This window comes from Rhinolophus sinicus, linkage group LG04 (assembly GCF_036562045.2).
Source record: "Rhinolophus sinicus isolate RSC01 linkage group LG04, ASM3656204v1, whole genome shotgun sequence".
NCBI classification, from domain to species: Eukaryota; Metazoa; Chordata; class Mammalia; order Chiroptera; family Rhinolophidae; genus Rhinolophus; species Rhinolophus sinicus.
Window position 1 is genome coordinate 138,165,159 of NC_133754.1, and position 24,184 is coordinate 138,189,342.

General features: G+C 40.4%; 1 protein-coding gene across 5 annotated transcripts in view; it reads left to right on the forward strand.

Moving 5' to 3' along the window:
* GLIS3 (GLIS family zinc finger 3) overlaps window positions 1–24,184 on the forward strand; it is a 597,994-nt gene that overhangs the window by 567,025 nt on the left and 6,785 nt on the right. For all 5 annotated transcript variants that reach the window (XM_074330482.1, XM_074330481.1, XM_019729930.2 and 2 more), the window contains one exon: window positions 2,472–2,647. In XM_074330482.1, coding sequence (XP_074186583.1) covers window positions 2,472–2,647 — 176 coding nt within the window. The remainder of the gene's footprint in view (window positions 1–2,471; window positions 2,648–24,184) is intronic.

A 24,184-nucleotide genomic window follows, 5' to 3' on the forward strand; every position in this document is an offset into this window, starting at 1 on the left:
TTTTATATTGCTGACACCCTTTGCCTCCTTCCCCTTCCCCACCCACCTTTTTTACTCTTTGTTAATCAAACCCCTACTTACGAGTCAGACTTAATGTGCAGTGGGGCCGGGTGTTACGCAAGAAAATTGTTCTCCATCGAGCGCGTGATATTAGGACCCTACTTCCATATACTGCAACTTGCCCAGTCCACACATTTCTGCTCCCTCAGTCCTCAACAGAAAACAAAGGTGGCGGAAGTACCAGGAGAAAAGACCAGAAAACCATCTAGAGCACGTTGCATTTTTTATTCTCAAGTGAAGATACATAATTAGGAAGCCAGTCAACAGATCTTGCTGCTTTGCCCCCCCCGCCCCCCCAAAATCTTGAGATGCCAATGATGGCTATTTCTGTAGTAATGCAGGTTGCCTTCCAATCCAAATCCTCCCTCATTCCCTCACTCCCAGGAATTCCAGTGTTGAGTGGTAGTGTGGACTCCTCTAACTATAAAGTCTGTGATCCCACAAATCCTCATCCATGTCCCACAACCTCAGAGTGGCTTACGAGACACATTAATGACATGTTCCCCAAGGAGACAGTCTCCGCATGAGGAATCCTGGCGTACGAGTTTTTCACTAGATGTTCTCAGAGCAGTACCAGTGTTCTTTTGCTGTGGGTTCTCTCAAGGCCATTTAGCACATCTTTTAGGCTAATTCCAATTAAGATGATGTGCTTGGAAAAGATATATTTTATTGGCACAGGACACTCATTATTCTCTTTCAGCAGAGCAAAGATGTAAATTATTGACCAAGCAGACATCCTAACACAACTAGTTTGTTTAAGTGTCCTCTAACTTCTATCCCCAGAGGTTATCTAGTCCAAATCCTCCCTCCTTGGTTTGTGCATCACCTTCTTACATAGCTTCCTCACACCTCAACAAGGAGAATGCAAAAAAGAACATGGCATTTCATCCCATGGTTTCTTATAGCTGTAATACAAAAGGAGAAGTTCTACCTTATTAAACATTCTGGTTCAGAACGTTGCAAATTACTTTGTAAACTTGACTGGTTCGCCCTCATTTTTTTTTTTTTTTTAATCAGATACGGCCCTATATAAAAGCCTAGCAAAGTGAGGTGATTTGTCCCTGTGAAAAAAGTGGTATACACAGATGGCAACTTCTATATGTTAGTGTAGAACAGGGGTGTCCAAACTTTTTTCAACGGTTTTCACCAACGGCCATATGTGGTAAAATAACACAAACAGCCGGGCCACTCACTCGACGTGAAGTACATATTGCCTCACCTGGTTTATTTAAGTAAACTAAATATATTTTTGGAATTTGCTGCGGGCCAATGAAAAGTGGATTGCGGGCCACAGTTGGCCCGTGGGCCGCAGTTTGGACACCCCTGGTGTAAAACAAAGCCTGTCTTTCTGCAAGGTGTAAGAAACGGCTAATTGAAAGTTTTTAACTCACTGGGCCTTTTTGGGGGAGACAAAGCAATTCATTGTGGGTATAGTTTTCCCGAACATAATTTTGCTGCTTCATTTCACTGCCTCGATGGATTCCCTGCTCCTTTTTATACCACACTGTGCCAGCCCCCTACTGAACTCGAGTACCATTTTGATAGTCTGTGGACATTGCTAAACTTTAACATTGTTCTCCCAAGTACACCTTCCCTTCAGTGTTAGAGCGTATAAACTCACTTTACGTCTAGTCATTCCCATCCTGCCAATTCTCCCTTACAGTTAGACCAATGGGTAGGTATTCATGCTATATGTCAGATAGTGGCTGTCACCTTATTTAAATACCTGTGTGTCTTTCCACAGAAACTACCAATAGTCTTATTGTGATCGGCTCATGTGATTGCAAAAGATGTCCCACGTTGTGTTCCTGTCAACCCAGGGCAGTGTTCTTGGCCAAGCCCGGAACCCCCGCAGATCTCTTGGGTTCTGGATTTCAAACCACTCTTGACCTTTGAGGTTTAAGTTAATTTACTCTTGGCAAAAAAAATGTATTGTTTAAAGAGAATAGGATTAGAGAGGCTTATAATAAAGACTTGTAACACTTCTTGGGCCTCAGATATGTCTTACAGAACAAAATGTTTATGAGCTAAGTGTAAATGAATCAGAAACATATGGATCAAATTTCCCCTAAAATGCAAACGGATTTAAAAATTAGCAGAAAAGCGGTCTGACAAAAGATGTGCTTTTAATTTCACCAAACCTAGAGTATTTGAAATGCATTTTAAGAAGCTTGGCAAACCCAAACTGTGACTCGACTTTCTCTTTGTTGATCTCTTTCATTCCCTCAGTATCTCAATTGAGAAGTCAGTGGTTAAAAATGGGAGACAAAAGTCTTAATTATTATTTTTTACAGGGCTCTTTTGTCATGCTGTTACATAGCCAGGATGGGAAATTAGAATTTGGCTTTGACAAGTGTCTTTGCTCCTGTGATTTTAGTCCCTCATGTTTCCTTTTATAATTGTTTTCTCAGGTTTGCACCGTCTGCTCCGTCTCCTCACCACATCAGCCCCCGGAGAGTTCCGGCTCCTTCTTCTCTAATGCAGAGAACACAGCCTCCCCATCCCCAGCAGCTCTCAGGATCACACCTGAAGTCTTATCAGCCGGAAACAAACTCTTCTTTCCAGCCAAATGGAATCCATGTCCATGGTAAGTGAGGAGCGGTCAGTCACTTGAGTTTTGAAAAGCAACGTGGTACTGTGGTTTTTAATCAAGTGTCTTAGTTACCAGTTGTGGATTTCAAATGGTCCGTTATATGCCAGGCTTTGCCTTTTATGACTTGCCTCTCAAATTTCACCATCAGCATGAAATCTTACAGTCCTTTCCTGGCTTTGGCCCTAAGATGATATGACTTATGATACCCCAAAGTGGTCAGCCCAAGGTGATGATCCATTAAGCGAGCCAGCACTTTAACACGTCACAGAGATGCCCTAACAACAGCGTCTTCTTTTCTAAACCATGACCATTCATGTGAAAGGGAACAACAGGAGCCCTTTGCTCGTGCATGTCGCTCCTCTCACAGGGCTTTGCCCCTATTCCCATATGCCCAGATCCTCTCCATCCTTCAGGACCCAGAATAAATGACACCTCCTCTCTGAAGGCTTTCCTGATCTCCTAGCTGGACTTAATCTCTCCTGGCTCTAAACTCTGATTACGTATCACCTGCCTCCTTCCGATAGTACTTATGCTCTCTCTTCCTGGTAGTTTACTTCTCTGTGAGTGAAACTTATCTTCACCATTAACATGTAAACTTCTTTCTGAGGTCAGAATTTTCTGCCCCCTTGTCATTTCTCTTATAGAACTTAGCACAGTTCTTCACATGTTGTAAAGACACATAGATACTTGATAGGTGCATGGAGGGAAAAAAAAAGCGATGGAAGGCAAGAGAAACATGATGGTTTTCAAAATGTGTCAATCTTATGTTTATCTCAGAACATGCATGGAGAACTAAATCTGGCTTAATTTCTTTTCTTTATTTAAACCCATTTTGCTGACTCAGACAGATATCTTAGTGAACATCCATAGAAAGTTGAATTGCCAAACATATAGACTCAAACTATACATAGCTTTTTACTTCCTGGGGACACTCTGACCTTTTTATACAAGCAGAAGATCATACTGTCCATTTAGACTGTGTGTTTCAGCTTCTTCTGAAAAATAGGATTCTTCATCAATGTCGTACTGATTCCTGAATTTGCTTCATATGAGTTGTTACTTGAAATCAGCAGGTGGTATCTCTAAGCAAGTCTAAGTCAGTATTCAAATTGAGTGTTAATATGTGTGAATGATTTTCCAAGATGACAGGGTCAAGCAGTGCTATTGAGCGAGGCTTGGATAAGAACATTAACATAGGACCTGGATAACTGAAGACGAGGCAGTGTGAGACAGTGGCAGGCTATAGGAAGGGAATGACTTTGAAAAACCCAGGGTCAGTGCCTCTGGCTCAGAGTTCCATCTATCTGGTCTCCCTTCTACCCAGTTTTTGTCACACAGCCCCCCCCCCCACCCCATTCACCAACAAAACTTGGGCTTCCACCATTCTTTGGGCCTGTTGTACTGTTTACGTTCTTCTGCTGGTAAATTTCTTCTGAAGCTTTAATGATGTATTTATTCAACCAAGCAATATTTCTTGAGTTCCTACTATGTGCAAAGCAATGTGTATGTGAGAAAGACAAACAGAGCCCTCTCCCTTCTAAGGGGGGCTTCCCACCCCGGATGAGGAGATTGTCTAACGTGGTGGAGATTCAGGTCTCCTGAGCTGTGAAGCCATCCTTACCTGCAGGCAGGAGGTGGACGGCATGAAGGTGGGCTTTGTGGAATGCAGAATATAGGTCATTTATCCTAAGACACACGATTTTTACCTTCACTTTAACTGAAATCTGAATATAGCTCAGTCAGTGGCACCATATAATTGGCAATGATTTTTTCTGTCTGGTGCTGTATTGAATAATGGAGCATTTCTCAGTCAGTGGTGTCATGGTTCCAATGAAATGCAGTATAACACTCTTTGATTACAACTGTGAAACACATTTTACAAATTCAAAAATTAACCTATGTGTAGAAAAAAACTGGAAGGAAATTCTCCCAAACATTACCTGTTCTTTTTATCACAGTAGTAGGATAATAGGTGGTATATTTTTTCTTCTTTTTTCTGCTTTCTAAAGAAGTTTTGAAAGAGATTTTGGGATTAGACCATTAGGCCATTAAAATTCCCATGGCCAATGAGAAACTGCTCACAGAAGCCCTAAAAATAAATACATATGACAAGCCTTTCCGGAAGAGATCTGGATGTAGTTACGCAAATTGGGAAATATGACTTTTCTCCCAGAAGATGGACGAGTGGCTGCTGTGACGCGCTTGCAGAGGGAGTGTCCCTGCATTAGCTACTGGGCCACGGCTAGGAGTTAAGGGGTAGGGATCCAAATACAGCCTTCCTTCCTCCTCCAAGCATTTTTCTGAAAATGTTTTTCGGAACTTCCTAGGCAAAAGCATTTGAATAGAGACCAAATTGATCTAATATTTTTCAAGTGCTTGGAAGGAGAGGAGCAGAGACCTTGGCCATACCTGTCAGCTTGGTTGGATTCGTTTTCTGGATGGCATCCTACAGCATCTTGGTAACAGATCCCCTAGTCAAACTGGATTTTTAAAGCCCCAAGCATTGTCAGGGTTGTAAACATGAGAGCTACAGTGAATATTTGTTCTCTCATTCAAGAAGTTCATGGCTTTTCCTGAGCAGCATCACCCCTATCCTCTCTGTGCTCTCTGCGGTAGGTAGAGGTCAGAGAAAAATGTCATCACTGTATTTTTAGAGCTGAGAACGGAGACTTAGAAGAATATAAAATATCTAGGCATTGCTGCCTCAGCAAAGGACATAGGTGTCTTTACTATGAGGTCCATATTTCCAATCCACATTCTTAATCTATGTGTTTCCAAGCAAGGAAACTAAATACTTACGTGTTTATATCTGTCCATGGGGAAATGTATTAGGTTGGTGCAAAAGTAATTGCGGTTTTTGCAATTATTTTTAACCTGTTAAACTGCAATTACTTTTGCACCAACCTAATATTTGTATGTAGATGCCGTTGCATTACTGAGAGCCCTGGAAGGTTTGAACTCACAGGGACTTTGGTCTTACAGATGAAAAAGAAAAGGAGATCCATTGACTTTTCTTCATGCCAGACTAATTGATACAGAGCTTAGACATTGTGTGCTCAACATATATTTTTATTGAGCAGTGTTTTATAAAAGGCATACTTTGAAAAGATTAATAGCACTGCTTTTTCAAGTTGCCTCACCTAGTGAATCACTCAGGACCAGAGCACAGTTTTGTTGATTCTGTATACACTTTATTCCTATTGCTTTTATTAGTAAGGTGGATAAGGTGTCATTTCTTTTAACGTTTGATTGTTGATAGAATTTACGGGTCTCTGGGTGGTATCTCCAAGGCAACTTCTTGGTACATTTTAGTCTTTTATTTTATATGTAAACATTAGGACAACTCTTTCTAATCATGTAAGCTTGTTCTTTCGCCTTTTCTTTCTCTTTAGGACCATTCTCTTGCCCAGGCAAGCTTCAGAATTTTGCTTGGATTAGTTGCCTGAGAGTTGATATTTGTACATTTTGTTATGGTACTAATGGATAATTTCTTTTTAAATGCCCTATTCACTCTAGGCTCTGAGAATGCCATGGGAATTCCTAGAACAGCATTTTCACAACCTTCCTGCTTTTGGCTTCATCAAGGAGAGGCCAAGTTCAATTCAGCAAGTGTTTATTGGTCACTCTACGTGCCAGGCAAGCATGAATGTCATTTAATCAGTGCACTGTGATACATGCAATAACAGAAGGTAGCAGAGGCATCCAGTTTATTCAGAGGAAGGTTGTCAGAGAAGGGTTCCTAGAGGTGACTCTTGAATAGGGTATTTTTTTTTTTTAAGATTTTATTGGGGAAGGGAACAGTACTTTATTGGGGAAGTATGTACTTCCAGGACTTTTTTCCAAGTCAAGTTGTTGTCCTTTCAAACTTAGTTGTGTGCTGTTCAGCTTCAAGTTGTTGTCCTTTCTGTCTTAGTTGTGGATGCGCAGCTCAGCTCTAGGTCCAGTTGCCAGTTGCTAGTTGCAGGGGGCGCAGCCCACCATCCCTTGCGGGAGTTGAACCGGCAACCTTGTGGTTGAGAGGATGCGCTCCAATCAACTGAACCATCCAAGAGCTCAGCAGCAGCTCAGCTCAAGGTGCTGTGTTCAATCTTAGTTGCAGGGGGCGGAGCTCACCATTCGTTGCGGGACTCAAGGAATTGAACTGGCAACCTTGTGGTTGAGAGCCCACTGGCCCCTTTGGGAATTGAACCAGCAGCCTTTGGAGTTAGGAGCACGGAGCTCTAACCGCCTAAGCCACCGGGCCGGCCCTTGAATAGGGTTCTGAAGATTAATAGTTTATTGGGTCGGACAGGTGGGAAGAGGCGTTCCAGACAAGGGGAAGCAAAGTGCACAGACAGGAATACAAATGACAGCCTTGCACATGCCTGGAGAGAAGAGCCAAAGGCAGTTTGCGTATAGCTGGGATGCCCAGGTTAAGCTGTGGAGCAGAGGGAGAAGAGGCTGAGGAACCAGCAAGGCCAGCTCCTAAAGGGGCTTGGGGCCATGCAAAGTGTAGTGCTACTGAGTGAAGTAGCCAGCCTGGTATTTTAGGAAAGTCAGCAAGGGCATTGTATAGAGACTAGAATGGGAGAGGTAGGAACATGACATCCTAACTGCTGGGATTATATTGGACTGCGTGTATAGAACACGCAAACAACAATGCCTTAAACAGTCCCGCTCACTCAGATGCAACTGGTAGATAGGGGAATGATGTAAGAATAATGTGGAATTGTGTTTATTCACACACAGTCTTTCCTCGGTAAGACAAGTTGGAATAGTGAGAAAAGTCAATGAAAAAGCCCTCAACCTAGCTGCTGCATAGGCAGGAGCCCTTTCAGCTCTCTTTTAATAAAATGTGGAATGAGCACGACCCCAGGTGCTCACTCTCCAGGGAGTGTATACCTGGCTTTGCACGGCGCTCAGCTAATGGCAGATCACAAGGCTTCCTATCTGCTGGCTCCATCACCTGTTGTCTCAATTCCTGCAAGCCCACATTTCCAGTCGACATTTTCGTAAATTTTTTATAACCCCAGAGAAGCCTCTAGCCACACGAAACTGGCTGCTCAAATTCCCTCTTGATTATTTTGTCACCGCTGCAGTTAGAAGGATTCATACTGTTGAGTGGTCTGTCCCAATCCTAGTTTTCCAAGCGCTTGTTATTTGTAATACACATTTGTGCAGAGCACAAGACTTTCCAGGATTTGTTTATCATGTTACAGCAGCATGCCCAGGGTGTGTGTCTACTCCTCTCGCATAACAAGACATCTAACAATAAACAGTGTGGGGTGGGGGAGCAGCCCTACAGAGCCAACAGTGCACCAGCCTCCTCCCAGCTTTCTGCTTTGCTGTCTTAAATGGTGGCTCCCATCTTCCTGTTTACAATGTGGATGCTGATATTCTACGTGCCGTGGCTGGGTTTCAGGCAGAGGGGAGGGAGAAGAGTGAAGGACAAGTGTACCACAAGCTTCATCACATAGCTACCCTCATATGCAAGGGAGTCTGGGAGTACAGATATTTAGTGCATTGCCGTGCTTAACACAATTGAGGTTCTGTTAATAATGTTTATTAAATAGGCACATTTCGTGGTCTGCCAAATGTTCTCTGGGATGGTTTTTTAATCTGTAAAATGGAACTATCGCAGATTTGATTGCCTCCTGGAAATCAGTGGTAGAGCCTAGAGGCCTCTTTTTGATGGTTCAGCCCCATTTTATGTCCCTGTATCCAGTTCTCTTAGGTTTTTATACTTTCCACTTCTTGTTCTTATTTTCACCCCTCTAGACTTGCCAGCTGCCAACTCAAAGATTTCCATCATCCATGGTCCAGTCGTTAGATTTCATTAGGAAAACACCATGAAGCTGCCTATCCAGCCTGGGCCATTTGATACCAAGGCGGCAGCAGTGGGAAGTGAGAGCCTTCTCTGTTGGTCCTGGCTCCTGGGGTTCATAAGCTGTCTTTCTCATGATTTAAAGCGTGCCCTGCCTGCAGGCCCCAAAGAAGCAGGCCAGTCAGCTCCCAGACAATGATGGCATTTTCCCACCTCAGTATGGAGTAGTGAGATTGTCAGCCCAGCTCAAATTGAATGCATCTGGAAACAAAAGATTTCCAACCACCAACAGGCCTCTAAGAATAAAACATGTTGTAAATGGTTTGTCCTACCAACCAGCCAAGCCAGCTTCCAAGCTGAAGAAATCCCAGAGCATTGATACTTAAATGGAATGGGGTGGTAGGTACAAGTTTAACTTCTTCCTCCGTTGTTGGCTGTTTACTTACAGTGATTGTGCAATGGTACTTTCCAGAAAGTGTCCTATGGGTCATAGCCACAGTTGATCTCATTTCTGGGAGTTTATAGTGTTAAATGTCAAAAGGTTATTTTTTAAAGGAAAATTGTAGAGATAATAAACATACTCCCCGCCCACCCCACCAGGAAATTTAGTCACATCTACATACGTGAGGTTGTGAAACAATAAAGTAGTAAGTCTAGAAATGGTATTGCTTCGCAGTTAAGCATGTTTCACAACTTCTCCTTGAAATCTCAGGAAGACAAATGAGAGTGATTGTAAATCAACAGTGTAATAGTCTTCACTAAGAAAGTTGTGACATTCTCACAAGAGGAATGAGCCAAAGAGTACATTTTATGTTATTCTGATTATCGGCTAATGTTATCAGCATTCATAATCAGGAATAAATTTGGGTATCAGCCATGATGTTATTCAGGCTTATATACAAGGTTTGATGATTAGATTCAAAAAAAAAAATCTTAATTACTCTTATATACCTAATTACTACAAAATTACCCCAAGAGCAATTTTACATAACTAGTACTTGATAAATTCTGACAGTGTGCTACTTCTGTAAAACAAGAATTAAATTTAAGTGTGTATGCAGGTTGCAGTCAACATTTCAGCATGTTGGGTTTTGGGGAGGAGTGTAAGACGGTCGTCTTTATCAGAAAAGCTGTTGGAATGATTGATTATGGAAATGACTAAACTATGAATAATCTATATTATGTAGTTAAGCATCAGCACACACAAACACACATGCCCTCATGTGTGCACGTGCGCACTCACTCACACACACACACACACACACACACACACACACTAAAGCCATGTACCAATAAGGAGGTTAAGATGACTGAATCAACTACTCAAAACTAAATTGTAAGTTTCATCAGGACAGAGACTGGATCCTCCCATAACCCTTTGCACATAGTAAGTGCTTAATAAATGTTTATTGAATCAATATGAATACATCAAATGGAGGGGAGGAAGAAAAGAGTGATTTTTTGCTTATGGCTTCTGAGATTGGTAGAGCCAGCCCTCGGCAAAATGCAAATTTTCAGGGCCCCTCTTTTTTTCTGGGCACTTTCTTCTATTTCCCTGTCCTTCCCTTTAAATATTCAGTTCTTACCAACTACCTAGGATTTCTCTCTAGAGGAAATAGGATGATCTAATGATAAACTTACATATTAAGGTAAGTGTAATGTAGTACTCCTTCTCATGAGTATTGGCATTTTAAAAGAAGATACTTGAGACGCACCTGACACTGAATGTCTAGTAGTGAAATTTTGAGCAGTAGCAGTTCTGTAGCAGAGGTATTTTGAAACATTCCCTTGATTCCAAAAGCACTTTTAAGTTTTCAAAGCAATCAGAGCCACTAGCTCACATATCCCTATATTGGTCATATTATCTCAGAAGAGGATATTATCAAAAGAGGAAATTGTGACTTGCCCAAGTTGATACAGGAAGAGAAGCAGTGAGCTGTGAACAAAGTAAAGAAAAAGACTTTGGAATCAGGCAGATATGCCAGGAATCCTGTGAGCAAGGCATACAATGGCCTGAATCGGAGTTTCCGGAATCTAATAGGGGTTAGTACTTCTCTTTCAGTACTTCTCTTTCAGAGTTGGTATAAGCATGAGACAAAATGCCTAGCCCACTGGAGATGTTCAGTTCACTAGAGCTATTGATATTGTAATTATTTTTCTGCTGTGTACCAGATACTGTATTCTGGTTACATCCACTTACGTTATTTAATGCTCACAATGCCATTCATAAAAACATGAGTAAACCTTAGCTTCCCAGGTGAGACTGCGAGATTATACACCTTGCCCCAAGTCACATACCTAGTGAGAATCAGAGCTGATTTTTTAAACACAGCCTGACCCCAATGTCCACACTCATTCTCCTTCATGACGGTGCCTACAGATACACTACTGTGGAAGCTTATAGTTTCTTGGGAATTATTTTTGTGTGAAGATTAAGTGTGGAGACATTACAGGGCTAAAATTCTGCTAGCAATGTAAGTACTATGACTCACGCTTTCCCACCAACCTCCTGATCTTGTGTCTTGGCACACAGATTGCTGAAAATGTGTGTCTTGTCTTTTCTGTGTCAGGCGGTGTGTTAAATGCTTACCATGGGATTTCTCACTAAACCTCATAACAACACTACAAAGAAGGCATTCCTTACTCCCATTTTACAGATCAGGATCCTGAAACACTGAAACATTGAGTAACTTATCCAAAATATAGTATCTTCATCATGAAACGTTGGAAATGGAAACTACACCCAGGACAATCTGACAATAGAATCTATGCAGCCACTGCTGCTTTAGGGAAGGGAGTGTCCACTCTCTAATTGCCGTGATGGGGTTACACCACGGTGTGTGACTGTGTGTGTGTGTGTGTGTGTGTGTGTGTGTGTGTGTGTATGTGTGTGTGTGTGTTCATTCTCTCATGTGCCATGTTTGCTCAAGTACACGCCTGCTGTGGGGAACTGTTTGGAAGTCTGATCACTCACTTAACAAACCAGGCTTACTGGCCTTTTAGCACAGTCGTTAGGTACAGTTTAAAATTTTTTTTTACTTTAAATTTTTTTAAAAAGGCTTAGGGCACTTAAATATAAAGAGTTTTAAGTTGCCTCCCAGCCTTACACTTACCTCAATTCCACTGCCCAAAGGTAATGGCTATTAAGATTTGTAAAATTAAATGCATGTGTGTATATGTACTTACATATGCTTGTATGCATGTATATACATACCTACATGCCCCCTTGTAAAAATGACCTCACATTCTGTGTTTTATGACTTATTTTTTTAACTTAAGGTATTACATGCTTTTGTTTTGATAGGTCAATGTACATAGATCAGCTCCTTTTTAAAAAATTGTGTAATACAGGAACATGTCATCATCTTTTTAATCATTCTTGTATTGGTAGTCTTTTATATTTTTATTTTTTGCTTTTACTAACAATGCTGTGTTAAATCTCCTTATGTATATATGTAAATATGTTTTTACACAAACACATATATATGTCTTTGCATACTTTCTCTAGGAAATATTTCTGAGAGATACTGCTCGATAAATAGGTATGCACATTTTAAAGTTAGGCAGGTACTGCCATATATTCCTTCACAAAGGCTATATGCCAGTTTAGACCCTCACCAACCGTGCAGTAGAATTCCCATTTCCCCACACAACATATTGTCAATCATTTTAATTCCTGCCAATTTGTACAGCAAAGTTGTTTTGATTTTTCCTTTGGTTAGTAATGTGATTGAGCATATTTTCATTTTTTATTGAGCACTAACAGTAGTTTAGTTATAACAGGGGTTAAGTAAAAGGAACACTACTAGGATGTTTATATTATTTATTAAGTTAGTTGGCCTGCTCTCTCACCCTACCAGTCAAGTCATGTGTGACATCACATACTATTTTCTTAATTGGAAGTCAAAGCTTATTGAAAAGAAGGAAAATATCCAGAAAATTTCCGTTTCATTGACTATTGTGACTTCTCTGTCAGTTAACTTAAAATCGCCTATAGAAAAGTATTTAATGAGCATTATTACAGATTTAGTGCTTTTTTTCATTCTTTTGGGGAAGTAATGACGCTTTTTCCAGATGTTCTGTCTTATAGCTGAAACTCATGAAGTTTAGCCTCTAATAAACGCAGCTCTTAAAAACCAAGTTAATTATTTTCTTATAACTTTATTTTACGGACTACTTAGTTGGTCTCTTCAGGGGTGAACATATTAATGGCAATCTGTCTCTTGTGATTCTTGTATTTTTAATTGGTATTTTCCTTATAAATATGATAAGCAATTGATGGTTTGGTAAAAAAATTGTGAATAGCTGTGAGTGGAGATTCCTTAAAATAGAGGGGGGGAAAACCCCACACATGAGGAACATCTGGGTTACTGGTAATAAGGCCACTGTGATAACAAAACAAACCAACAACAGTGACACACTAGATCTGGCTTGATGTGTGCCCGTTCTCATCATCTGGGCTTAGACTACGTCGCTAAACAATCCCAGTTCTCTTAGAATTTCTAGTTGGTTTACTTACAATTGTTAGTGCTCTTTCTGATTACAGTTTTCCCTCTCCAACCAGATTGTTCTGCTTAAACTTTCTGTTTCATTCTTTTGCAAGGTCTTCGAGAACTAGAACTTATAAGGTGTGAGTCCATTAAAATAAAAACAGTCAGACATTTTTCTAGGTCATTTAAGTGTAACAACCAACCCCTCCCTCATTCCTCCACCAAACCCAATCTGATGTCACACATCCCAGAGTAAAACCTTTACTTAAATTTCCTCATCATTATGGTAAATGATTCAGGAGATTAGCTAAATATGTATCCAAGATCTTTTGTATAGTGGATCTGGATTGATGCAGCATTTTTATCAATACCACTGAGGTCAGTATCTACATTTATATTACTATATATGTTTTATAAATTAGCCTTACGTATAAAATATTTTTATTAGTCTTAGTAACTGTAAAGAAAACTGCACAATAAAACATGAGTTGAATGAATACCTGAATCCTCATTATAACTTGAGGCAGAAATACGTTTCTGCCCCTGTTTAGAGATGAACTCAGAGGAGTTGATTACGTTCCCTGACTTTGGGATGGTTTCCTGAAAGAACACAACGTGCTCTTTGGATGAATTGAGTTGCTTCACTCTCCTGTCCACTCTTTTTCCTCTTCAGGTTCAGTGACCTCTTTGGCATCCAGCAGAACAGGGTAGCTTGGAGCAACAAAACCCTCCAGGTCACCTGGTCAGGCTGGATCATATTTTCATCATCTTTGTTTCTTCCTCCATTAAAAAAAAAAAATGTCAGTGATAGAAAAGGAAGTCCATTTATTTTTCTGAAATTCTGATGGAGTATTGTGTATAAGGTTCATAGGTCAGAATCTTTGAGCTCTGCTGTGGCACTCTCACCATCAGTATTTTCATTAAAGGCTCTAGCTGTGGATGTCATTTGCTCCTTCATTTATTCGTTCTCAAATACTGAGCCCCTGTTGTGTGCCAGGTCCTGTTTTGGGATGCTAACACTACATCAGTAGAGAAAACAAATGAAGGCCCCTGCCTGTCCTGAGCTTCTATGTAAGGGGAGATTCTTGGCAAGCAAAGCCTTTGAACTCAACAGTGAAAGAAGATTCCTCTTGGTCTATATGTAGGTAGGGAATCCTGTGATCTATTTATTTCCTGTAGTGTATCTTGAGATGTATAATATGAACGTAAAAGCCAAGAGTTTGGTATGCAATGGAATGAGATTAAACAGGAAAGGAAGGACCCTGTAGACTAGACATACCCATTAAAGTGTGACCCCCAGGTGGCAGTGTGAGGAATTCTGTCTAGCTAGAGGGGTGGAGCAGAGACAGAAGGTCATAAACTGGGTTGTCCAGATTAGTAGTCAGTGTGTACAAGGTCTAACAAGATAAAAAGGCAGGTTTCCTGACAGCCAGATGGAAGGAGGTAATAGGGATCCAGTGACATTCTTCAGGTGTCACAAATGCATAGTCCACTCTGCTATCTGAAACCCACTTATATAGATGTTTGTACTCTTTTACCTCCAGCCCAGTTTCACCGTAACATAACTTTCCAGACAGTCAATTTTAGGGAGGCCTATCAGCGTGTAACAGGGACTTAGTTATGAAGCAGAGAAGCAGAGGTGCGGGAGAAACAATCAAGTATGAGTTGGTGGCCACTCTTAGAGTGCTGGCAAGTTGTATAATCACAGATTTGGATTTGGAGAAGCAAAAGTCACCTAGTTAGTGGAGCAGATATAACATGGGAATTTGGTTACAGTTAGACAACACAAGTCTAGGCCACAAGATCAATATGGGGCCAAAGTAAGACCAGTAACTATTGAGTCACTCAAGTGAGGTCCCATGATTTCACCTTGACCAAGAACTTACTTGTGAGAAAAAGGCACTGCAGTGGGGAGGGACGTCATCTTGATCCATATCGGCTGAGAGTATAATTCAAGGTCACTTTATTAGTCATCAAAACTTTATCCCCAAGAGCCCCAGGGTCAGTAGAAAGTGTGGGAGACCAGCCCAGAGGAAAGAGATGCCCATCGGAATAGCTCTCCTTCCCCATTTCAGATGAAATCAAACTGTTCTGTTTTCTTCTATTGGGATTTTATTTAGAAAACTTTGAGATGATTGAAAATCATCTAAAGATATTCTTAGAGCCTCTCAATCTTTCATATAAGGAATACCTTGTTGAACATGATTCATGGGCCTCTCCCATGGCTGAGGAAATAAATACTTTCCAGCTTCCTTCTCCCTTTAGCTCCTAAGGAAGTCCTATAAAATGCAGTGCAATCTAAAAGCTACACAGAAGCAGGATAGCTCTCATGGACCTTAGGGGAAGCTACTGCACTTCTTTTTAACATCCCTTTAAGTTTCTGTCTGGAATCCTCTTCTCCAGCAAACCATTTCACAGCAACGTTTGCTTGGAAGGACAAAGCAGATAGAATGAAATCTTCATTCTTTGCCATGTTTGCCTTGTTCTGCTGTAGGCCCAAGGAGCCCTGAGTCAAAGGATGGTTTACGAGCTTCTTTTTTTTTTTTTTTTTTTTTTGCTTTTGAGCTTTATGGATCAGAGCTTGACACCTCCATGGGCAGATTTATCTTTGTTCTCAGAGAAGGTAGGATGATAACTAACACCAGGCTTATAATAATCGAGTAGGGGCTACAATTTTCAGTAGGTTTTACGGTTTACAAAATATTGTCACACTTATTATTTCGTTTCATCTTTGCGGCCGCCCAGTGGGGATGTATAGCAGCAACAGTGGTCCCCACTCATAGAGAAATTCCCAACTCCTTCTGATCCACCTTGACTAGTGGCCAAAGTGTTCACTTCACCACAGGTATTAGACACAGAATGTCCAAATCCTCCACCTTCCATTCCGGGCCTCACATGTATCTAGGATTTTTGAGTCATAGGGAGTAGTGGATAGGTGATGATGTGTGAGTGACAATTCACGAGCAACTGGGCGCTAAATCCCCTTCCTTTTGTTCCATATGCTTCTTCCCCTTTTTACTGTGAGGATTATGCTGCCACATGAGTATTATTATCTCCCTTTTTATAAATAGGGACTCATAAGCTCAGAGAGGTCATGATTTCCGCAGGGCCACACAGCCAGAAGGAGCAAAGCTGGCTTTCCAATTCATCTCAGATGCCTTGGGTCTCCTGGTTTTGAGAGTCTGTATGTAATTTCCAAATGTGCATTATCACTGTCAGGATTCACTGAGCCATTTTACTATAACTGTATATACCCACACATGGCAATTACTGAGACACATTGCAATTAGTTTACTTTGGCAGCTTATCATTTTGAGAATTTGGAAGCCAGAGGCCACCACGCATTAGGGTTTTCAGTGGGTTGAGGATATTTAAATAACAATCAATTACATCTTTTAACCAAGAGTGTTTTACACATGCCTTTCTTCTCACTCTGCTTTTTCCCATTTCCTCACCATCCCTTTCAGCAACACACTCTGCCTACTCCTGTCTCCTTACTTGAACCTTTGCAGACTTGGGTAACAGACCCTCTCCCTCTTCCCCTACCTCACCCCGGAAATGACTATACAATTCCCACAGTGGATATGAGGCTCACAGTGATAAATGCTGCTAGCCACTTGCTGCAGACCAGGTGACATGCTGTGAGGGACACCCAGTGTTCAGAGTGCATCTCACTGTGGCCTGTGAGCTGGCAGCAGAAGCTGCGTATGAAAATGGTCGCATTTCTTGGAAACAAATGGACTTTTCTAACTAGAAGCCCTTGTGCTGCACCCCATTGGACTGAGGGCAATGGGACCAGGCGCTTGCTCCCGTGGTCAGCTTTTAAACCATTGTTCTGGGGTGCCTTCAGTATAAATGTGCCCAAATGGAATTTGAAGGGTTATTATTTCCATTATTTTCCTCTTTCTCAGTACAGTAGTTGCTTAAATGTCAGTTGTAAATAGCTCGAGCGCTTTGCAAGCTGGTTCAATTCTCAGCCTGAAGAAAAATCTGTCTTCTTACACACAGTCTGTGAGCTGTTCCTGCAGCTTCCCCATTTATAGACTTTGTATTAAAATGAAGAGTCAGTTTCTCCACCACTTCCAGGGAGGAAGCTTGCAGAGTTCTAGCTAGATGAAGCCCCGGATGATGTTGGTGGCCAAGACTAGGAGCCAAGGCAAGAAATGACAACCAAATTGTGGAGGTTTCACTTTTCGTAGCAGTATCGTTTTATACTTAAGGGTGGTGAGTTATGAAAGAAGAATTGCTTACGAATGTCTTATGCCTTATACAGAATCTGCAAATACTTCCAAGCTTTTCATGGTAATAATAATGATTGCTGCTATTTACTAAGGGCCTACTACATGCCAGGGAATACACTAGATGCTTTTTATAAACATCCTCATATAATGTTCTCCACACCCTGTAAAATAGGTGTTATTTTAAAAGAAAATGAGACTCAAGAAGGAAAATTATTTATCCAATGATACACAGTTGGTTAATGGGTCACCCAGGATTCAAACTGAGATCCAACTTGTTCATGCAAAGATAGAAATAAAATTGTAATGAAATCCACAAATTGGCCAAAAGAAATTTCTGAAATGTCTGTTTCTACTCTTGGGGGTTTTTAGAATTTTTCAGGGATTAGGTGATTTCATCAATTTTACTAATTTAATGATTTTCTCCCTAATGAAAATGTGTGTGCTTTATAAAATGTTGATCAATTTGGGTAACTTTGCCTGTGATCTGACAGTGAGGAGCCTTAACAAAAATGGCAGGATTTTGTTTATGTTGATTTAGTCCATGAGCTTAAACCCTAATAGTTTATTATGTCAGTAAACAGACCAGGGTTTCGGTCCTAATTCTGAAAATTGAAAGCTATGAGGATTTGGATAAGTTATTTTACCTTCTCTGTTTCTTTGTCTATAAACTGGGGATAATAATGCTTAACTTAAAGGCTGTTGTAAGGATGAAGATTTTCTATGTAAAACACCTAGGACAATTCCTTCTCAGAGCAAATAACTATCAGTTCTGTTCCTTCCTTCTGACAGAATACTTTGAGAGGTTGGTGTAACACTAACCAAAATGTTCTGTGAAAATGCCAAAGCAAGGGGACTGCAGATGAGAAAGCTCTGGACTTAGTAGGAGATGATATGATAGCTGCCTATTTATTAAGATAAATGCTAGATCCATGAATAATTCCAAATGTCTGGATGTTTGGAGGTATTAAAATGGTTGTATGAATTTTCAACTTTTCTCTTATTTGCATGGTATATAAATGAAGTATTGGTTTCAACGGCAAGGGATTCAAAACCTCCCCTGCTTCCATCTCTTCATCTAAAACGTGACCATTTAAAACCTTAAAAAAAAATAAAATTTATATATATATGTGTGTGTGTGTGTGTGTGTGTGTGTGTGTGTGTGTGTGTATAATTAAACCCCTTCTCCAATAAATCTTTAAAAAATAATAAAAAATAATAATAATAAATAAAACGCAACCATTTGTTTCAGGCATCTAGTTACAAGACAGGAATGTCAGATGACTATCTCAGAAGGAATCTTAAGAGTTTTCTAATGCTAAGGTACCATGTGAGTAGAAGTGTGTGATTGCCTGGGCCTTTCTCGGAATAATGTTTAAATGCATAAAATCATGCTAAGAAGATACGACCCCAAAGACCATATTCTTATGACCTACAGGAGGAGCTTTACCAACAAATTTACCTGTTTTCCTCCTTGGCTTGTGCCATGGATTACAGAAGGTATTTAAAGGGGGAGACTCAAGGGCCCCAGCGAGTAGAGGAGAAATCCAAAAGAGCCAGAGAGTGTTGGAAAAGAATACATTAGGGAGCCCAGGGGAATAGGGTTACCCATCTTCTTTATATGTCCCTGTCGCTCTCGGTTTGCGCCATCCCATTCATCACTTAGGTTCATCCATGTCCCCTCCACATGCCACAATCATATGGTGGAGGCCCAAAACTCTACACTTCCTAAAGTAACCCGCAAAATTATAGTCTCTGCTAAAAAATAATTAGGGCCATAAAGCTCATAAATATACATCTTTCCTTCCACTTGGTTAGCAAACAACTGTACCACCAAAAAGCGGAGGCCAGCTCTGCCTCTGCCACTGATATCTGCTTATTCTCCTGCTCAGGCACGAACTGATCTGAACCACTGGTGGAAAAGCCACTTGGCTAGGGCCGGTCACAGCAGAACTGTGAGATGGCCTTCTTATTATACCTGCCATCATGAGGCAGGGCCAAACAAAACGAACCACAGCCAATACTCTTTTTAAAAAATTTTGAGAGCACCCAAACTTCTTTCTTATTTGCTATTTCCTCTTCCTATCGTGACTGTATTCTGGAGAAAAGGTTGTATCTGTATATATCCCTCAAAGAAAATTTCCTTTTTATTGTCATGTATAGTAGGAAATTATGTTACTTGATTTCTCATTTATATGTTTATCTTCCTTTTTCACTAAAACATGAACTCCGAGAATGCATGGAGAGTGTTTTATTCACCATTGTGTCTCCAGCATTTGAGTAAATGCTTAGTAAATTGTCATTGAGTGAATGAAAGCATAAAAATTGAAATGCTTGTGCTGTTAGAACGGGGGAAGAGAAGTGAAGAGTACCATTTACAGAGTGCTAACTATGTGCCTGGCACATACTCAGCACTTTACAAGAATCATCTATTTTAATCCTCTTTAATCTTTGCTGTAACCTTTGAAATAGATACAGGGAACACCCCCATTTTACAAAAATACACCAGCAAAGGCAAGCACACGCCTTAGTCAGTGTTTCTTCTGCAAGATCAAGGGAACAGGTGACTCCTGAGATTTGGGTAGTAGCTGTGCACAACAGTGCTTGGCCTGGAACCCTGAAATGATGCACTCTGATCACACGTGCGTTTGGTGGTGGTTCCCAGCCTCACCATAAAGGAGAACAAGAATTTTGTTTCGCAAAACCATCTGCTACATAAACGAACCCACCGAGTACACAGCTCCTGACATAGCACCTTGAGGCTGATGGTATTGTTCTCCATCCATGTGGGTAAACAGTTGGGTAGAGCCTCTGTGGTGAGCATTACTCCTCCACCACAGCTCATCCACTCATCATAGCAGTGGGCATGGTGCGCTAGGCCTATAGTCTGCAGGAAAGAAAGTGGGTGACACATTTCCTTTTGCTTCTCCTACTTCCAGAAGGGAAAGTCGTTTCTCTAGGAGACCTGAAATCCCCTGGAATTTTGGCTTAAAACAATGTTCATCAGCCCTCTTGAGGATTGCAACTTGGGTGACCATGATTTACTTATAGACATAATCATACTCCAGTGGCTTCCATAAAGATGGGAGTGGTAATTTTTAAGGAAAAGATAAATGTAATAAAGAATTTAATGTACTTTCTATCTTGAAAGCAAAGAGTCGAAGAATCATTGTCTGGCTTTTATTTAAACTCTTGATGGGTCATGTGTTTTTCCTTCAGGAATTTAATCAGAAGCGTTCCTGAAACAAAGTCTGCTAAACCTAGAAATGCAGATTGCCCTGGATCTGGACTGTCTAGTACAGTAGCCAGGAGCCACATGTGGCTATTTACATTTGAATTAATTTAAATTAAATAAAATGTAAAAGTCACACTAGCCACAAGTCCAATGCTCAATAACCACGTGCAGCTACTGTATTGGACAGCGAGCTATAGATCATTTCCGTAAACACAGAAAGTTCTATTGCGTGGTGCTGCCCTGGAGACTACCTTTCTGTTATCGGAGTCATACAGTTCCTTCTCCTGTAGCCACCCCCACTCCCCTTCCACTTCCGCAAGGAAATCCACACCCACATTCATGGGGCTGCTTTACCATTAGCAGCTGAATTCCTTTCATCACAGAGACATCCGTGAATCCCATGTGACAAAGTAAAGAAGAGGGGATTTTAAGAATAATAGAATGTGAAGCTTGTAGATGATATTTATTAGGGGAGAACACAGGGTACAAAACAATATGTGTAACATTTCCATTTTGTGTGTATGTATATATCCGGCCAGATCTGAATTGTGGAAATAAAGATCATTTGTCCTTTCTTTGTTTATACTGTTGTACATTTTTCTAGTTGGTATAATTAATTCCAAATACTTTTTATAATTAGACAAGCAGGTTTGTTTTTAGAAGGAATAGAAACTTCCCAAAATTGACAAGAGGAAGAATGATTTTCCTTAACTGTTCAGGAGCTGCAACTTGGGTAGAATCAGTTTATGTGCAAATTCCTCTCCGCCCCTACCCAACCCTACTCCCTCTCTTGGAAGTAAAATGACTTCTAAAATGGGGGAGGGGTGATTTTACAACTAAATGGGACAACGAACATTTATGACCAACATAAATTTATGTGTGCATTCCTATGCTATCATAAACGTATGTGTTCTCACTCCAACTGCATTATCCATCCTCAGGGACAAGGTATCACCTCCGGTTTCTTTGGTCTCTCCAACATCACTTTGACCAGCACTTGATAACTACCGCTGACTGACTGACAGATTGGCTGACCTTGCCATCGCTCTTATGTTTTATGCTCACAAAATGTGTTAACATCTTGCCTCATTTTGCTTTGGGTTCGAGAGGTAGAGTTCCTTCCAAATTTACTATGTGCAATCCAACAGCTGGAATACAGAAGCCATTCATCAAAAAATGAGTTAGGCTTTCTCTGGGTTTGTGTGTGTGGCAAGACCCTAATGGAATTTTTAAAAATTTCATTAGGTTTATGGAAATAGCACTGGGAAGAGGATATGTTAAAGCTCTTTGATTTGAGTGACCACAGTCATCCACACCGGTGTGTTTGGCATCTCTCGTAACTGGCGTCTTGGAGGGAGGGATTTAATAAAGAGGATTTTCTTTCCCTTAGTTGGCTGTGAGAGTGATAAAACATGCTTGCGGGGCCGTTCTGGTTTCAACGGTTTGTCATGTCAGCCAAGACACCCAGAGGCAGGAATTACAGTCCACTCTGCCCTCTCACTCAGATCTAGACGGACAAGAGAAACTGGGAAATGGAGCCCAGAAAATTGAGTTTAATATTTCCTTCACTGGGTGTATATCACTGCATCACAAACCTTTTCTACTTTTACACATCACAACACTCAGATGTAGATTGAAGCCATATGACATTTCTGCTCTCTATTAGAAGCATGAGAGAAGATAGAGAAGAGAGAATGAATTGTTTTTCACAAAAGGCCAGTGAAAGTCTCTATCACTGTACCTGACACACCTGAATGATTAATGTTCCTATTTGGGGAGATGTGGGAGTTTAGTGAAAAATGTCTTCTCTTCTTGGAAGGGTAATACTACACTGAGGAATGCTATCAGGGAATTTATTGGTGACAAATTTGAATAGAGCAAGCATAGGGGTAAATAGGAAATATTGCCTATGTTGCTCAGTGAGGAGACATTACATTCTAATAAACCAACCATGATGGTTCATGGTAATGTTTTTTTCCTGATGAGTATGCCATGATCACATGTGCTTGGCCACCAGGTACCCACAGGTACCCAAAGTTATGATCAATTCGAGGAACCTCTCAAACCACGAGGCTGCACATTATAGGTCCTTCAAACCACCCAAACTTATTGCTGTTTTGAGCCTGCACTGGGTGAGTGAAGAAATCATGACATGTGTCAATTAGTGCAGGATCTAGGAACCGACATGGGCAAGAGGTCTATGGCTCAGGTCCCCAAGAACTTTCCAGAGGATTCCACCTGGGAACTGTAAGAGAGCCACGTGCCCACTGCTTTATTCATTCTTACATTAGGTTATCACTGAAGGACCTACTGCCTTTTTGAAAACTTTATTTCTCTTAATAAACATCATTTTATTTTTGAGAACTACATTATTGTGAAGTAATTGTACTTTTTTATTTTCCTTATTTAACAAACACATGTATGTAATATAAATTGCATTATTAAAATGCGTATTACATAATTATTATTTATATAATTAATTATATCATTAGGTTAGATTATATACCATATAAATATTAATTCACTTAATTTTCATAATTAAAGAGCGACAGGTAGTACTTTTAACCCCATTTTACAAATTAGAAAACAAAAACACAGCAAGAGGCTTAGTAGTTCACCAAGACTACACAATTACTAAGTAGTTGAGCTAGGATTTGAACCCAGGAAGTCTGGCTCCAGAGTACTTGTTCTTCACCACTGTTAAAATTCAGAAAAATACAAAGCCAAAAAAGAAAAAAAAAGAAAAGAAACCCAAAGACAGCTATAGATATGTTGCCTCACAACCTTCCTACACAGAGACTAAATGAGCCTAGTCTCCATATTCAGTTTCGTATCGGGGTTTTTTTCAACCGTACCCTATAATAGTCTTTCCACACTGTTAAAAATTCCTAATGAATATTGTTTTAATGGGTACTTAATAGTCTCACGTAAGTGTACCACTGTTTGCTTAACCATTCTCATAGTTACCATTTTGACTCTTCAGTTTTCTCTTATGACAGCTAGCTCTGTGATGACTGTTCAGAATTTCTTCTGTTCTTTGGAATGTGTTTTTATTATATGTGCTCATAAGTAAAATTCCCATGTCCAAGAGTATGAACACTTTTAGGATTCTAGATAAAGCTTGTCCAATTGTTTTCCAAAGGGCGTATACTCTTTTGCCACGTCTGCAACACTGTGCAGAAGTAACTTCTTCACCAGTCTCACTTCAGCATTGAGAATAATTTTTGGAAATCTTTACTAATGTGATAGGTAGGATATGGTATTTTGTCAATATCTTGACTTTTATTTTTTTGATGGCTAGAGGATTGGCAGTTTGTCCATATTGGTTGCTCAATTATATGGGTCTTTGAGACGTCTGCTTGGATCCTTTGCCCATTTGTCTATTGAGAGTATGTAGAAGCCTTTGAGTATAAGAAAGAGAAGAGCCAATTTTCCATTCTTTCTTCTCCTGCCTTGACACGGAATTTCCTTAGGTATTTTCCCAGTCTGTACTGCTAACATGTATTTGATGTTCCCCCCAAACCTTACATGGATTTTTTTCTTGATTCTATATATACAACTGCCTGCTTATAAAGGATGTTACTATTTTGTTTTCTACAATGAGTGTGTCCTGTGCATAAATCTGCATTGATCCCTCTGGCTTGGATCGTAAGCTCCCAGAGGGCCAGCCTGTGTCTTTATGAGCAGTTCAGCACCTATTCTTGGGTGATGTTCCTAATAACCATAGAACAGGCCTCCCAGCCAAGGAGAATATAAGCAGTTATA